The sequence below is a fragment of the Dendronephthya gigantea genome, unplaced genomic scaffold (assembly GCF_004324835.1).
Source record: "Dendronephthya gigantea isolate DGI-Jeju-01 unplaced genomic scaffold, DenGig_1.0 000003F, whole genome shotgun sequence".
Lineage (NCBI taxonomy): Eukaryota > Metazoa > Cnidaria > Anthozoa > Malacalcyonacea > Nephtheidae > Dendronephthya > Dendronephthya gigantea.
Window position 1 is genome coordinate 171,359 of NW_021163013.1, and position 18,355 is coordinate 189,713.

The 18,355-nt window shown below is 36.4% G+C and overlaps 1 protein-coding gene across 1 annotated transcript in view; it reads right to left on the reverse strand.

Moving 5' to 3' along the window:
• The window catches only part of LOC114539088 (latent-transforming growth factor beta-binding protein 1-like), a 22,140-nt gene continuing 3,785 nt past the window's right edge, over positions 1-18,355 (reverse strand). The window contains exons 2-7 of the mRNA XM_028559868.1: positions 8,912-9,023; positions 8,743-8,752; positions 8,163-8,285; positions 7,293-7,409; positions 6,959-7,063; positions 1-242 (exon numbers count right to left, since the gene is read on the reverse strand). Of these exons, the coding sequence (XP_028415669.1) occupies positions 1-242; positions 6,959-7,063; positions 7,293-7,409; positions 8,163-8,285; positions 8,743-8,752; positions 8,912-9,023 (709 nt within the window). The remainder of the gene's footprint in view (positions 243-6,958; positions 7,064-7,292; positions 7,410-8,162; positions 8,286-8,742; positions 8,753-8,911; positions 9,024-18,355) is intronic.

The following is an 18,355-nucleotide window of genomic DNA, read 5'->3' on the forward strand; positions in this document are numbered from 1 at the left end:
TCATAAGGTCTTACTGGGACCAGCCCATGAAACTGTCGCATATCCACCAAATATAAATGCCTTATTATCTTTGACAACTTTAACAATCGTCAACGTCGGTGATTTTCCATCGCATCGAAAATGAAATGTTCCCGCTGCCCATCCATCTCTCGAAGCACGCCAACAAACATTCCAGTCCTTTTTTGTTGGCAACCATTCACGCAATTTTCGATCGAAGTCACCAGGTTCATTTTTCAATATTTCTTAAACGCAAATGTTAACGCAAGGATTTTAAGTATAGTACTGCACTTTCTTCAAATTGAATTTAGATGACGAACACTAACGAAATGAACTTACTGTATTAAATGCAAAGTACAATTTAGCACCAGTTTTAATAATTATGTTCGTTTAACCAGTAAAAATAAATAAATAAATAAATAAAAATAATAATATACAGTATAAATCAGTTGAGAATAAGACGATTGTATGAATATGCACCCCTTCCCTAATAAAGTTCCTATATAGCGAAGGCCCTAGAAATGGCGACTACCCTGCTCAAAGACTGAATTTTCACAGCTTTGCCAGAATTTTCACTAAAGTTCAGTCTTCTGAAATCTAAGCATAATCACAAGGTCTCGTATATCTGGTATAAACGATAAAGTTTGTCTTTTTCAGGTACCAAAAATGTACACTTCAGTGTATGCAAAACTTTTATTAACCGTATCACGCCATCATATTACTTTGATGATCGAAACATTCCCTGTTTGCATTAAACAAAATGTTGGGAAATATATTGAAGTTGATCGTCGGCGTGCAAAACATTCAAGGCCTATACATGCACGTATTTTCAACGTTCAAAGCAGCCATAACTGGTAGTTAAAACAAATACGAGCCCTCGTGCTGCATGGTCCTTATGTCAATGAATTATCATACTGCTGTGAAATTCTGGTTCAGATATCTGACCTGAGCCCGGTTCTACGAAAGCTGAATAGCGCTATCGTTCTGGAACATTCCGTTGTTCGGAATAGACTGGATTGAATTATTTTTAAAAAGGGATTCCCCTCATTAATTACCGCGGTGTTAAATATGTAGTGTTATTGCTTTTTTACAATAATTTATTTGAAAAATCATTATCCCCGGTGGATATAGCGCTATCCGGGCTTCGTACAACCACCGCCCATGGACAGTATATTGAAATCGCCAGTTGGGTGCAACTAAAATAAACATATAGCATCGAAACAAGCAGGCATGCTTGTGACGTAATTCCGTTACGTGGGTTTGCGTTTCTTGGCTGGATATTATCCCGTGTGAAGGCCATGCATGCATACTTTCGTAAAGATTTGACAAAGTCCGACGATCTGCGTGAGATCCACACATTCCGCGATGTTCTGGAATTCTACGACTTCAAATTTACATAACGCGGCGAAATTACGCAGTAATACACATGTAATACACATAACACGTTCTAGAGTAAAGTGTGATATTCTGTTTACTTAAAATTGGCTCATTTTTTGCCAAATAAATGAGTATTTCTCAAGAAACGGTTTGCAACAGCATTTAACATGCTAAAAAAGCCATTTTTGCAAAAAATCTGCAAGAAAAGAAAGAGGTTTGGCTGATATCAAGTAAATATTCAAATATTAGCAACAAAAATATTGTTTATTGCTATATTCATCTTTTTTATTAAAATTATTATCTATGTATATAGAAGAAGAATATAAATAGCCAAAAACTGATCATTTTGCAAAAGTCAAGATCTCAAAATCAGGCAAGGCTTCGAGATCTCGAAACCAGGCAAAGGCTTCGAGATCTCGAAACCAGGCAAAGGCTTCGAGATCTCGAAACCAGACAAGGACTTGAGATATTAAAGCATTGGCTGGTTTCAAGTGCTCTAAGGAATGACTATGGTTACTGGTACAGTTACCAAAACATTGGTATGTTAAGATTAAATTAATTTTGTATATATAAATATTGCAAGCCATTAATTACAGCTTAAAATTTTTAAATGTATATATGTGATGTTGCTACTCTGAGTCACCAATAGTTCCGAAATATCAACCACTCGAACCGTCTTGACCTTGTAGCTCAGTTGGAAGAGCATTGGACTAGCAAACCAAGGTCGCGGGTTCGTTCCCACCGTGGTCAAGCTAATTTTTCAGCTTGCCCGGTTGGTGACTCACATATATACATTTAATATACACACCTGAGTCTTTGCATTATCACTTTAAAATTTTTAATTAGTTTTGTCTTTGTTGAAAAATTCTCTAATACTTCGCTTAGTATCCTTCTGCAGTTTATCGTTTTCATCAAGTTCAAATGATGCTAAATATATACAGTCCTTTGGCAGCTCATCAATCCAAGGCAAATTATTGTACAACCAAGGAGTCCATTTCTTGTTCCAAGAACCTTTCCAGTAGTGCACCTTGACATTATCTTCATCTTTTTCAACAACTTTGCCAATGACGGGTACCTTTTCATAATTTTCAAGGTTTACTGCCACAAATACCCCAACTGTCACAAACTGCCACAGGTTATCAACTTCTGAGACTGTTTTTGGTCTCACATAAGGGCCAGTGTAAACCTTAAAAAGAATTTGAGAAATTAGTAAATATGAGACTTTACAGTACCTAGTTGATCTGCTGTAGTGTATTGGACACTACTCTCCATTGTCATCAACTCTGATTGCATGCACATTGGCCAGCTACCCTCACTGAGGTTGGTGTGTTTTAACTGTACATAGCCTTAATACTATACCTCTGGAATCTCATTAAACTGAGCATTGACAAGCTCAGCTGCCTTTTCTGTGGCATCTGACATGGGTGCTACAAGCACGGTCAAGGATGACAAAGCATGTGGTGTTGCCATTGTGTTTGAAGAACAAGCCTTTAAGATCTTTACTTCGTCTAGCAGCACAAGGAACGCTTCTCCGGGAGACTTGGTATGTTTCCAAAGCATCTGCAAAGAAGGTGTCCCACCACTCCTTTTGTTCAGTAGAAATGACTCTGGAGTTGTTTAGAAATTTCGGGATATCCTTCTTCAATCTGTCTAAGTCCACATTATCTGGTGAAGATGGACAAGATCAGGGGCACCTTCTGGGATCTCCAAATCCTATAAAATGATATATTTAAAAATTCAATTAGAGTTTGTTTGTTATACACTTGCGTGATGTTGATGTCAAAATAACAATATTTTCACTTGCTTAACCTTATCTGACAAACTATTCACAATTGTTAATACAATAATAAAATAATCCAAGGGCCAAGGGCCCAAGATACCCAAATGTGGCCAATGTCGTTAACACGTTAAAATGTCGTTAACTTTAATCACGTAGTTAGGCCGGTTGTATAAAACGTGGTTAGCGTTATTCATAGTTAAAACGTAGTTAAAGTTAATCATCCTCAAAAGTATCGTTAACTTCTCAAAACGTAATTAAATATTGCCCCATAAACTTGGAGGAGCAACAAAACATTAAAATCAACACATACCAAGGTTTTCAGCCGTTAATACGCTTTTATTTTGCCATTTGGGCTCCAACAGAATATATTTTTGCTTCGGAAGACATGTCGATGCCGAATTGCGATCCTAGCAAAGACTAGCCATCGCCATTTTCATCTGCAACTTGTAGGTTGATTCAAAGGGACCTTTTTATATCAAGGACACCTTTTTCGTTGACTTATTTGGATGTATTTTGAACATTTTCTTTTTATTTATATTCAATATTTCCGATCAAAATATTGTCAACTTTTGTAAATACGAGTCCTCAGTCTTGTTAAAAATCTATAGCAGCGGTCAATATTATTGTGATGCTTCATGCTATTTCTAACAGCTGGGAAATTTGCTGTCGCTGTGCAAAAAATCGCTGGCACATAGCAGCATGTTTGTTCGAATTCGAATTTTTAACGAAATTCACAAAGCGAAAGTTTTATTGAGATCTGAATTTCTTTCGGCAGTGATCGAAAAGTTTAAAGTATGGAAAGCTCCTTATTAGCTCACGAACATTACTTCTGCTGTTAAAAATGGACTTTTTAACAGTGGATTTTGTTAAAATGGTGCCGCGAAAGATTCCATGGCTCCAACGAGCAACGAGCGGTTGTATTTTTTCAACTGCTGTATTTATTTGTGAATGGCATGGAAACTCTCTTGCTTTAGCGTCTAAATTTACATATTATGTAAATTGGATTCGTGTTGTATTACAAGACGAATTTTCAACTGGCTGGGACTGAATATGGGGGAGTGATAAGTGCATTCAAGTCTTGGGAAGAAGACCCGATGACTTGAACCCGCTTGAACACAACATTGGCGCGCGTGATTTTGACCAAAGTCTCTTGGCTCAACCTTGATTTCTAAAATGAGAAAGAGGTACGTAATATTTTTCTTGCAACCTTTAGTGTCGCTTCTCGTCGATATTTTCCCAGATAATTCCGCATTTTCACGGGAATCGAAAATTTCCATATGCCTAAGCACCTGTGGAGTTTGTGAACCTGAGTCACGGGTATTTACCGAGCAAGCCGGATAGCTCGAAATCTCAACGAAATCTCCAAATTTTTGCACTATATTTGGCATCCACATCGTTTGTTGTTTAAGATGAACAGCATTTTGTGGATATGAAAATTGCCTTCCCAATGAAATCGTGATTGTACTTGATATATTGGTATTTGCGTGCTTTTTAGTTTGAGAGTTCATGCCTGATTGAATATAGTACAGTAAAGGTCCGTTATGTACATGTAACATGCACACAATCTGGAAACATGGTCAGTGTTACAGTATTTCATATTGTTGCATGATGTTTGCTGTGGTACACTCAGCCTGACCTCAACTTCTACCCCAACAGACCATACATGTTGTTATTTTAGTCATGTATTTTTATTTTATTTTTATACATTCTAGTCATGGCATCAAAAGATTTAGAGCAGTTTCTAAGGATGATGAGAACCATCAACTTCAGGCATAACGTCGAACAGACAAGATTTGTCATCTTCCCGGGAGAGACTCCTAACATGTCAGTTCTTGTGACAGTCCTAGAGTCCATGGGCATTGAATGGGACATTGCGTATTATCATTGCAATCCTGTAGTACTACAAGGTATGTGTAATATTAAAACTGTTATATATGTGCATCATTCCCTTGTGCAGTGATTTTTTTAATTTTCATACTTATGAAATCACAAAGAAAGAAGAATGGTTGTATAAAGAGAAAGTTATGAAGTTTTATGCATCACATGCTTTCTCCAGTATAACCCAAAATGCTAGCATATCAGTAAGGTGCTCCATGCCATCAGACCTTGAATGCCATACAACCTCATACTGTGAGCATTCATAATTTGTGTTGTTTCTTGCAGAGAGCTGTTCCTTGACAAAGTCAACACACCCTCTCATTGTGACAAAAACATGTCAACCAATCAAAGGAGATGACCTATTCACGCAGTCTGCAGATGAGTAAGACACTGGAATCACCCACCAAAGGCAAAAGCCAGTTAAATTGTATGTAAAATTGCTAAACCTTTTTGTACAGGACAAAACTCTATATGTAGTTGATGCCTGCGGAGGTTCAGGATCATGTGCCTTAGCTTGCCAAGAACTTTGTGTAAAATGCCTAGTTCTTGACAGGTCTGCTATTAAAGTGAGATTAATCCAGCAGAGGGCTAAATAAATCAGGTAAACCTAGCAAATACAGTATGTACCTGACAGTAGTGATCTTAATATGTTTTTTGAAAGTGTATGGTAGAGTTGCTGTTCATTGCTGTACCAGCTTCTATGTTAAGCTCAAGAATGTATTTTATTAATGTAATTTATTTAATTAATTAATTATATGATTAATTGAACAATTTCCTAACAGTTAATATTGTATATTGTAATTATTATATTGTATTATTATATTATATTGTATATTTTCTCTAAATCAGGCAAGGCTTCGAGATCTCGAAACCAGGCAAAGGCTTCGAGATCTCGAAACCAAAAGGCTTCGAGATCTCGAAACCAGGCAAAGGCTTCGAGATCTCAAAACCAGACAAGGCTTCGAGATCTCAAACCAGGCAAAGGCTTCGAGATCTCGAAACCAGGCAAGGCTTTCGAGATCTCGAAACCAGAAAAGGTTTGCTTTGTGATATTGGACATGCTGTAAATCAATTTTCCATTATAATTGTGGCAAATTTGCGAAATACCACACTGTGCTGAATCAATCTTCATTTTAGTAGCAAAATACCTCAAAATAGCAAGATGATTAATGTATCTGCCACGTATTTAAATAAAATGTGTTTCATTAACTGTTTTTATCATGTATTATTATATGGCCTGCTAAATGATGAGATTTTTTATAATTTATCAATAGACAATTGGTACAGTTTATGCAATTTGGGGTGATTTTACATCAAATTGACCACTAACAGCTAGCATTGTATTTTTTTGTGGAAATTAAAAAAAATAGCAAAACCTTCAATATTTAGAACTTAGAGAAAAATTGATAAAACGTCCCAAGTTAGCAATGCAAACATTCTTGTTTTGTAAATTTTACACGTTCTGCCCAAATTCAACAACAAAATGTTTTTTTTCTTGCTGTATTTGGCTTTAATGTGGCATTTTGTTAAGAAATGCACTAAACAGAATATCACACTTTACTCTGGAACGTGTTACATGTAACACATATCCAATACACTATAATGATGGCGTATTGTTACTAACGTTACTATCGCATTTTATATCAATGTACAAATCCTATTTCTTATTTGACTCCTGAGAATCGATATCCATTAACTTTTAGTTGATTTTATTCATTTTAGACTTTTAGTGTTTGGAGGGTACGCGATTAGAACTAGACATGCAATGCCATGTCAAACTATTATTTAACAAAAGTATTCGCTGAAAGTGAGGTGAATATCGCTGAAAACTGTTTTAGTGTAATTATAAATGTAAATTTTTAATAATTATCTTAGTAATTATACTATATATACTAATACTATAATTAATGACAAAAAATTATTTACCTGAGTCCTTCAGGTTTCTGTTTTCACAGTTGTATGAACCTGGTGTGTTTGAGCAAATTTCACTTTGGTTGCATTTGTGTGTTCCTTTTTGACATTCGTCAATATCTAAAATACACATTCCTTACAAATATATTTTTATTCTTGATAAATCTCAAGCAAAGATATTCTGATTATTACTGGACATTTTTGGAGAAAGAGAAGTAGAAAGAGAATTATTAGTCCTGCATGAGAATAATCCTATTATTAGTTGGGGGCGCATTTTGTTAATCCGCCAAACGTAATTTAGGTGCAAAATGCTATAAAGTCTGTCAACAATAAACTCCTGATCTTATACCTGTGCAATTTGTTCCATTTCCTTCATATCCAGTTCGACATTCACAAATGTATGAACCATTCGTGTTTGTACAGTTTGCATTTTGGCCACATGGACTATCTGCACATTCATCGATGTCTGCAAAGTTCATTGATATCGATATCAGGCTTCTTTTTTGGGGAAATCAAAGTGGAGTTATAACTAATTTAATGAGATGCATCAACAGACCTGGCAAAAATTATCGGTTTTAAAACACAAGGACAACGGCCACTCCAAAGTACAACGTGCTAATCAGCAATAGCTTTGATCCTTTACAGTGGCGTACCAAGGGAGAGGGAGGGGGCGGCCCACCCCTGGAGGCTTATTATAGTTGGGGGCGCATTTTGTTAATCCGACAAAGGTAATTAGGTATGCGTAGAGGAAATAAAACAGTGTGACTTATATAAGTTGTCGGAGGCGGCAAAAACTAGAGGCGATATGAATACGCGCGGCGAAGGGGAGTGGTCAGTATATGCAGCCTTGGGAAAATCATCATGTTGTTTGCGCGCTGTGAAGCCCAGCACCACAATTCCCAGCCCATGCAATGACTACAACAGGGCTTGACAGTGGTCTCTTGCAACGGTTCAGAACAACATGATATCATAGTTATCATGATGCCTGTTTTGTGCTGTCAACAACTACGGACAATTTTGTCCAGGAAAATTGAACCGGATATAACTACCCCGAAACAGGGGTCAGAAAATGTTTTCGACCTCCTTCTTGGTTAAATATTTTTAGCTTCCCCCTCGGGTAAAATATGTCATATCTACAACCATCACAATTTATAGGAACCTAGACAATTTTAACGCGTGTGGAGATGTGTCAGCAATGCAGAATTTAAAATAATTTTACCATTGCATTTCTTTCCATTTTCTTCGTAACCAATTTGACACTGGCAGTTATATGAACCTGGTGTGTTGCTGCAATTTGCTTTTTGACTACATTGGTGTGTTCCTTTTGCACACTCATCAACATCTGAAATAATATTTGTTATATGCACCTATTCGTATTGTTTGTAACAGAAAATTAATGTCGATGAAAATCGATCACCTCCGATCATAAAGTGTCTTAGGGTGGTGAAATCAAACGTTGAACTTTATGTTGATTGATAAGCATTTTATTTTTTAAAAAATGGGCCATAGGATTTTACTTTGTATTGAGACCTGTGTTAAAACTTTTTGGAAGCAGTAGCTATTTCTATTGTTCATTTTGCCAATATGATTCCGTAGCACAGAAATATTTTCAGTGGCAAAAAACGAAATTTTTGCTTGGAAATCTACTTGGAATGTAGTTACATAAAAATATAAAAAACTCATATCTGATGAACAATGAGATAAGCGATGAATAAGAAAAAAGCTCAAAAAGGGACTATTTAACAACTAGGATTACTTTCAAAAGCAAATCCATGATGCGTATATTTATTTTTTTTTACCTTCTGTGACCTATATCGGAAAGAAAAAGATCATAGTAAATCAAATATTGCTTCAACCTTTGTTGCAGGGCAATGTGAAATGAGTTATAGTTTGGGTGCGGGATGAGTGAGACTCTTTGTGCTTTATTTTGTACTATGAAACGATGCAATTGTGTAATTCGGTTCTTACCAAAACGTCTTCGTAAAAAACCCATGGCCCATTCTTCATTTTTGTTTTGTTCATTTTTACAGTGCTATTGCTCAACTGACAGTTTGCTGTATAAAGGTTGCTTGGTCTCACTCTGTAGTTGTAACCATAGCAATTGTCTTGACTAATACAGTGAATGTGGCACTCTCCCAAAAGATGGATGGTATGATTTGAGATAAGATCGGATGGACGCAGTGCTTGGTTTCCTGCAAGAAAACATATAAATCATTAAAGTTACTCTTATTATAAATTATACCAGTTGCCAAAATTTGGTATTCATAGCGTTTTATTGGTGGAGAGCGAATCACGCGTGCGAGTGACGAAATTTTCATGTTGCCCGCCCGATTCTGATGTTGAGATATTTATCATTTATAGACCTTCCGCTCGGGGAATTCGACGAAATATTACCCCCAAGGGAAGATATATCCCGAGGGCTTCGCCCGAGGGATATATCTTCCCGAGGGGGTAATATTTCGTCGAATTCCCCGAGCGGAAGGTCTATAAATTATATATTATATCGAAACAACGTGTGGGTGAAATGGCTTCTTTTGCCTCCATTTTGAAATTGTTGACAACCTCGAGTCGTGTGCGAGGCATCCACGCGTGGTACACGCAAACTCGAATACCCCGCTGCAGCGGGGTATTCGAAGTCGAATACCCCACTGCAGCGGGGTATTCGACTTTTATAGCATAATGTGAAAAAATTCGATGGAACTCCATGATTAATTTACTGATCACGTGGTACAAATCGAGCTTTCTGATTGGATGATTTACAGTTGAGATATAATATTCCGCGTTATTTCATGGGAAATAACAATTTTAATCACGTACGGCGCACGTGGACATGCGACCTTTAGACAGTGTTTTCATTTAAAATAATATGCATGCATGGTTGGTACGTAGTATACGATTAAAATTAACATTTTGTCAGGAAAAATATAAACGCAACGGGATCCGCCTGGCTCAAATGAGTCAACTTTAGGGCAGTCAATTGTAGGGCAGTCAATTGCACCAGGCATCTATAACAGTGCTTTAAGGTTACTTTCCACTTACGCGTTTTTTATACGCACGTACACGTACGGAAAATTTTAAATGCTTTCAAATTTTTATTATTTAACATCTAGGTCAACTAATGCATACTAAAATATGCAGAAAACTAAGTTACTTCGATCTATTCACTTAGTTTTTTCAAAGGTAACATGTATAAGGATTTAGACTTTAACGTGCGTGTACGTGCGTATGAAAAACGCGTAAGTGGAAAACAGCCTCTAATTGCATAGCAGGTGCTTTTTGTCACTGCAATAACTGGAGTTTATTTGCCGGCTATGATCTTTTTCTTAAACGCGATCTGAAACCGACAAAGTTAAGACAAGGAAAATGACACAGCTTCCATTTTGTCTTGAGTATTTAAAAGACTGTATAATATTACAACGGATAATTTTGTCCATCGCGAAGAAACTCCTGATAAAAAATGAAAAATAAAATTAGAATTGTTTACACAAGAGGTCGTTAATTTTTGACCGTCGGCAAATTCATATATAGCATACAACCATGCATATAACACGTGAACACGTATATATAACACGTATATATAGTTTACACGAAATATAACACGTATATATAGTTTTCTTTCAATAATGGAATTTGTTTCCGGAATATTGTACATTGAGCTGTTTCAAACGTCGAACTTTTATGCGCCGATCGAACCTTATGTTAATGAGCTAAAGTGCTTCGTCTGCTGTATGCTCCAATGAATCACACTCTATGTACGGCAAACGTCAAATACACCAAGCATCTTTATGATTTTATACAGTCATTCAATTACACAACATGCATGCATTTGCTTTCATCGTTGCAATCATTACTGAAGTTAAATTAGTTAATTTGTGATGATATTTTTCTTAAGCGCAATCTGCAACCTACAAACCTAAAACAAGGACAAGGATAAAAGGTTGTGTTGAATATGTATAAAGACTGTAAAGTATTAACCTATTATTTTGTCAATCGCCAAGAAATGCATGATAAAAAACATTAAAAATGGAAAACAGAATTATTAGTGTTTACACAAGAGGTTGCTATGTTAATTTTTGGCTGTCGGCAAATTCATCGCGTACATGCAACCATGCATATATAACGCGTATATAACCTGAAGTAGAAAAAAACCTAATTGTGTATATTGTTTACTTTCAATTTTAGGATATTTTTTAGCAACACGTGCAATATCGTAGTTTTATATATGATAAGACGTCTTTCAGCGGTCGAAATTTTCATGTGCCGAAGCTAATGTTAATGAGCTAAAGTATTTCATTAAATGTTTACATTCGATTCGGCTCATAAAAATTTCAACGTCTGAAACGGGCCGTAATAAGGTAATAATTGACAATGACCAAATTAAATGCATATGACAGCTGCGGTGTTTCATACACATAATAATATGTTTGCTATATTTGTAACTTTGAACGGGAGACATAAGTTAACGCTATTTCGTTAGTTGAAAAATCTCGTTCGTTTGCCGTTCGTTTGATTTGTTCTAAGGATTATTGAGACAGGGGAGTGCGTGCTTTAGGGGTGTGGCACCCCCCCCCAAGCTCTTTAATAAATTAGTCTTAAATTGGTTCGAAAAACTCTCTATGGGCTAGTTCAATCGGTCCCAAAACCCATATGGGACGAGAGGTGCTCATCCGGTTAATGCGATTTATATTCAGTATTATTTTGTTTAGTCTTGAATAATGCACTATGAAAATTGTTGCTAAAATCAATTAATATACTATAACCTCAATTGCATATGGTTGGTAGTAACGCATATATCCGCTGTAATTAAAATTTTCAAGAAAACAGTTCAGATGATAAGACCCTCAAGTGCTCATTTTCGAGGAGCTAGAGCAATTCAATTTCAAAAATTTTCTTGCTCCGCATTATAGCCGAGGTGGCGTGTCGTGAGCCCAGAGCCCGAATTCTCAGCATAATCTATGTACGTGAATGTAAACAAAAGGACCTTGCCATCAAAACACGAGCATTCAGATTCGAACAATTTATGCCGTAATAGACCTCTCCCTAGAAATAAGTGCGGCTAAAATTACGTTTACGAAGGATTGAGTTTTTCGCCATTGTATGTATGTAAGCTTTTTCCACTCGCTGGGTCGATATTCGTACCCGCACTAAAATCATCACGCTTCGTGATAATATATGTCTTATAATACTATATTTTATTTCAAATACAAACACTACAAAAGTGACTCAGAGAGCATAAGATACCCCAGATATTTTCTCGATGTGGATGCAACTCTGTATTTAAATTTATCAATAATTATAAAAATATCCATCAATTAAAGCCTGGATGTATTTAGGACCACCTTTACGAGGAAGAAGCTTGATTAGGGAAGATGTGTAGTCTAAAATTTAATATTCCACTGAAAAGGTCGCGAGTCGCGAATCAACTTAGAAAAAACGAACGAAGAATGTTAAAGAGCCTACCTTCACTGATCCTCTTGAAATTTCTCAATGTACATGGTTTTTCATCTATCGCGTGTTGTGAACTAACCGTTGTCAAAATTACCGCACACGATACGAATAAAATTAACATTTTGCAGGAAAAATATAAATGCGACGTGATCCGCCTGGCTCAAATGAGTCAACTGTACGGCAGTCAATTGCACCAGGCATTTATATAACAGTGCTTTAATTACATAGCAGGTGCTTTTTGTAACTGCAATAACTGGAGTTTATTTGCCGGCTATGAACTTTTTCTCAAACGCGATCTGAAACCGACAAAGTTAAGACAAGAAAAATGACACAGCTTTTATTTTGTCTTGAGTATTTAAAAGACTGTAATATTATAACCTATAATTTTGTCCGCCGGGAAGAAACGCATGATAAAAATCGAAAATCGAATTAGAATTGTTTACACAAGAGGTCGTTAATTTTTGACCGTCGGCAAATTCGTGGCATACACTATGCATATAAGACGTGACCTAGAAGTCGAAAAGCTAATACTGTATATAGTTTTCTTTCAATAATCGTCGAACTTTTTATGTGCCGATCGAACCTTATGTTAACGAGCTAAAGTGTTTCGTCTACTGTATGCTCCAATGAGTCAACTCAATGTAAGCGGCAAACGTCAAATACACCGAGCATCTATATGATTTTATACAGCCATTCAATTACACAACATGCATGCATTTGCTTTTATCGCTGCAATTATTACTGGATATTTTTTAGCAATACGTGCAATATCGTAGTTTTATACATTATAAGACGTTTTCAAACGTCGAACATTTCATGTGCCGAAGCTAATGTTAATGAGCTAAAGTCTTTCATTAAATATTTGCATTCCATTCGGCACATAAAAACGTTTGAAACGGGCCTTAATAAGGTAATAATTGAAAATGGCCAAGTTATATGCGGTGTTTCAAACACATAATAATATGTTTGCTATATTGGTGACTTTAAACGGGAAAACATAAGTTAACGCTTTTTCGTTAGTTGAAAAATCTCGTTCGTTCGCCGTTCGTTTGATTTGTTCTAAGGATTATTGAGACAGGGGAGTGCGCGGTTTAAGGGGTTTGGCAACCCCCCCCCCCGCAAGCTCTTTAATAAATTAGTCTTAAAGTCGGTTCGAAAAACTCTCTATGAACTAGTTCAGTCGGTCCCAAAACCCATTTGGGGCGAGAGTTGCTCATTCGGGTAGTGGTTAATTAGCCTAAAATTAAGAGTTAATCCTCTTGAAATTTCTCAATGTACATGGTTTTTCATCTTTCGCTGGTTGTGAATTGACCGTTGTGAAATTTACCGCACACGATACGATTAAAATTAACATTTTGCAGGGAAAATATAAATGCGACGTGATCCGCCTGGCTCAAATGAGTCAACTGTACGGCAGTCAATTGCAACAGGCATTTATAACAGTGCTTTAATTGCATAGCAGGTGCTTTTTGTCACTGGGATAAGTGGAGTTCATTTGCTACGATCTATTTCTCAAAGCGATTTGAAACCGATAAAGACACAAAGTTAAGACAAGGAAAATGACACAGCTTCCGTTTTGTCTTTAGTATTTAAAAGACTGTAATATTATAACCTATAATTTTGTCCATCGCGAAGAAACACATGCATGTAAAAAATGGAAAATAGAATTAGAATTGTTTACACAAGAGGTCATTAATCTTTAACCGTCGGCAAATTCGTGGCTTACAACCATGCATAAAACACGTCACCTAAAAGCAAAAAGCTAATACTGTATATAGTTTTCTTTCAATAATGGATTTTTTCCCGGAATATTGTACATTGAGCTGTTTCAGACTTCGAACTTTTTATGTGCCGATCGAACCTTATGTTAATGAGCTAAAGTGTTTCGTCTGCTGTATGCTCCAATGAGTCAACTCCATGTACGGAAACGTCAAATACATCGAGCTTCTGTGTAAACAGCTATTTAATTACACAACATGTACGCGCTTTTTGTCGCTGCAATGATTACTTAAATTAATTTGTTATGACCTTTTTCTTAAACACTATCGACAACCTACAAAACCTAAGACATGGAAACGGGACAGAGCGCCCGTTTTGCCTTAAATATTCAAAAGACGGTAAAATAGTACCTATAATTTTGTCAATCGCAAAGAAATACATAATAAAAAAATGAAAGCGGAATTATAATTGTTTACACAAGAGGTTGTTACGTTAATTTTTGACCGTCGCCAAATTCATCACATACAACTACGCGTCTATTGTATTCTAAACATGCAGATAAACCAATAGCAATCTTATAATTAACATATTTTTTAAGTCAAGGTTAGGAGCTTTGCTAGACGAATGCCATGGGTACGTTTGGCTAAAATACAATAGAAACGTGACGAGAAAGGAACCATTTTTCATAAACGTGGACAATAACATAGTTAATGAATTGCATTGTACTTTTTAGTCTCCAAACCATGTATGTTCTATTAACTGTGATATAACACGTGACCTGAACGAGAAAAAGCTAGTATATATAAGTGTATATAGCTTACTTTCAATTTTAGGACATTTTTGAGCAATATCGTTGTTTTATACCTTATAAGACGTCTTTCAGACGTCGAACTTTTCATAAGCCGAACCTAGCGTTAATGAGCCAGTCTTTCATTAAATATTTGCATTCGATTCGGCTCATAAAAAGTTCAACGTCTGAAACGGGCCTTAATAATTGACAATGGCCAAATTAAATGCACATGACAGCTGCGGTGTTTCATACACATAATAATATGTTTGCCATATTTGTGACTTTCAACGGGGAAAAATCTCGTTTGTTATCCGCTCGTCTCAGTTGTTTTAAGGATTATTGAGTCAGGGGCGCGCTTCATGGGGTGCGGCACTCCCCCCAATCTCTTGGTGAATTAGCCCTAAAGTCGGTTCAAAAACCCCTTTATGGGACTAGGTCAGTCGGTGCCAAAACCCGTTTGACCGAGAGATGCTGATCTAGCTTATATCCGATTTATATAATTATTTTGTGCTGAGCTTCGTCGTGAATAATGGACTATGAAAATTGTGGTTAACATAGTTCCACAATAATATAGCCCAAGGCCATGCAGGTCATGCAAACTATATGTCGCCATTGTAAAATGCAGTTTTATTCCTATTACAATATAATTATTTTTCAGTATCCAATAAGTCATCTTTAATTTGATTGATAACACGTCTTCTTAATTCACCCTCTCCTTTCTTTTGAGTCTCTGTTCACGCACGGGAATCGGATGGACTATTACGTTTTCAACCTTAGTGCTGCTAGCCTTGATCTCCAGAGGATACAATTTTGCTAACGGTCTAAATATCCATATAATGAATGTTCTTAACTTAACGGTAAGCAACTCTTCTAACATCAATTTATATCAAAACTCTCTACTGGGGACTTTCGATATAAATTGATGTTAGGCCCTGTTCATATGATCCCGCTTACTGAGATGTCTCACCTAGCGAGATGAAAAGTTCCATGTGTTCATATGGTGTTTTCATCCCGCTTGCCGAGATAAAAATTCTTCGTTTCCATGGTAACTTTGTGGAAATAATTTTCATCGATACAGAATAAAACGATCGCTAACGCGATTTTTTTTGCCTTTAATGATTGTTTTGCATCGTAGGACATTAGTTAAGCAATATTTTTGATAATTTGTACTAACCCAAACGTAAAATTTGCTAAAAATCGTGCAAATTAGCGTTAAATCGAGTATTTATAGTGTTTAGATTTCATCCCGCCAAGCGGGATAGCGCGTTCATATGGGAATCGATTTATCCCGTCTACCTATGATCTCGCCTCTCAAAGGCGAGATCCCGGCTAGCGGGACAATTCGTTTTCCCATATGAACGCGTTGTAAGTTTTACTAGTAAAAGTAACACACGACGAGATCATAGGTAAGCGAGACGTCCCGGTAAGCGGGGTCATATGAACAGGGCCTTAGAAGAGTTGCTTACCGCTAAGTTAAGAATAATCATTATATGGATTGACGGCAAAATAACCAAAATAAAGTCTTTGTTTTGTGTAAAATGGTACAAAATCATAAAATATTGAATGCGTATATAAATAGTGTTTTGATACTCTTTAGTGTTAACCTCTCCCCTGAATATGGTTTGCGTATTCATTTCCGGAACGGTGTTTCCGTGCTTCCGGTAAAGTCCACCTTTTACTAACGAGTCCAGTCCACCTTTTCTAACGAGTCCAACCCACCTTTCACTATATAACGAGTGTAGTCCACCTTTTACTAACGAGTCCAGTCCACCTTTTCTAATGAGTCTAACCCACCTTTTACTATATAACGAGTGTAGTCCACCTTTTACTAACGAGTCCAGTCCACCTTTTCTAACGAGTCCAACCCACCTTTTACTATATAACGAGTGTAGTCCACCTTTTACTAACGAGTCCAACCCACCTTTTACTATATAACGAGTGTAGTCCACCTTTTACTAACGAGTACAGTCCACCTTTTCTAATGAGTCTAACCCACCTTTTACTATATAACGAGTGTAGTCCACCTTTTACTAACGAGTCCAGTCCACCTTTTCTAATGAGTCTAACCCACCTTTTACTATATAACGAGTGCAGTCCACCTTTTACTAACGAGTCCAGTCCACCTTTTACTAACGAGTCTAACCCACCTTTTACTATATAACGAGTGTAGTCCACCTTTTACTAACGAGTCCAGTCCACCTTTTCTAATGAGTCTAACCCACCTTTTACTATATAACGAGTGTAGTCCACCTTTTACTAACGAGTCCAGTCCACCTTTTACTAACGAGTCCAGTCCACCTTTTACTAATGAGTCCAGTCCTCCTTTTACTAATCCAGTCCAGTCCATGTTTTACCGAATTCGTATCTTCATTGGCTGTCAGAACAGCGAGAACAAAAAACAGCCAATGCATTAGGTTACAAATTCGTCATTTTTCAAACGTTCTCAAACGTCTACAGCGCGGATCCAGCAACGGCCAATCCAAAAAATGAGTAAAATATCAAAAAACATATTCACATTTTTCTCGCTTCTATAACTTGTTTTCAAAGTTAAAACATAGGCAGTATATAGTAAAAATATTTCAGATTTCATTTCACTTGTTATTTTAGATTAGTTTTAGGTATTAACTGGCGTATTTTCGGATTGTTTTCATGTGTACATCTCGATATTGTGATTAAAGTTGCCTACCTAGGATATAATATCATACCATGCATGGATAATAAAATCACAATAATAAACTCTTTTAACTATTCATAATTATACAATATAATAGACTACCTACATTGCATGATCATTGTCAGACACACATATTGATATTCGCATGTAAATTATAGACAAGTACATAAGCATGTAAATAAATGACACAATGTGTCTATTTCATCAAAGTGTGCATTTTTATTTCAAATGGGGATTAGAATTTAACTCCTGAAATGGTGTTTATTTGTAACCTCGATTATTTTAACACTGTTTTTGGTGTTAAAATAACACCTGAAAGAACTTGTCGATACTCGATCGATTCATTGACTTCTAAGTCGAATCATGAGTCGAGTCCTTGCTCGATATAGTAAGTATATATTTTAGCCCTTTGTTTAATGTTATTTCTAAACAGCGTGCTAAGTTAGTTGGGCCTTCAAAGCAATTGCAATTCTTCAATTTGCAATTCAATTGTAAATCAAGGTGATTCAAATTCATCTTCCTCTTCAGCTCGATATTATTCATATCAGGCTATATATAGCTCATAATCGCATGCGTGGAATATTATCGTAAAATTTCCTGCATTACTCATTTGTCAATTGCGATTAGAGGTGGCGGAGACAGTCTGACAATTTACGGAATTAGTCCCGCTGCGCAATTTTAAGTCATTATATCTTTTATTAGGAAATTTATTGTTTTTGCTGAAGTTGATTCAGTCGAAAAACACCTTAATAATATCAGCGAATAGCGGACTAAATCGCTA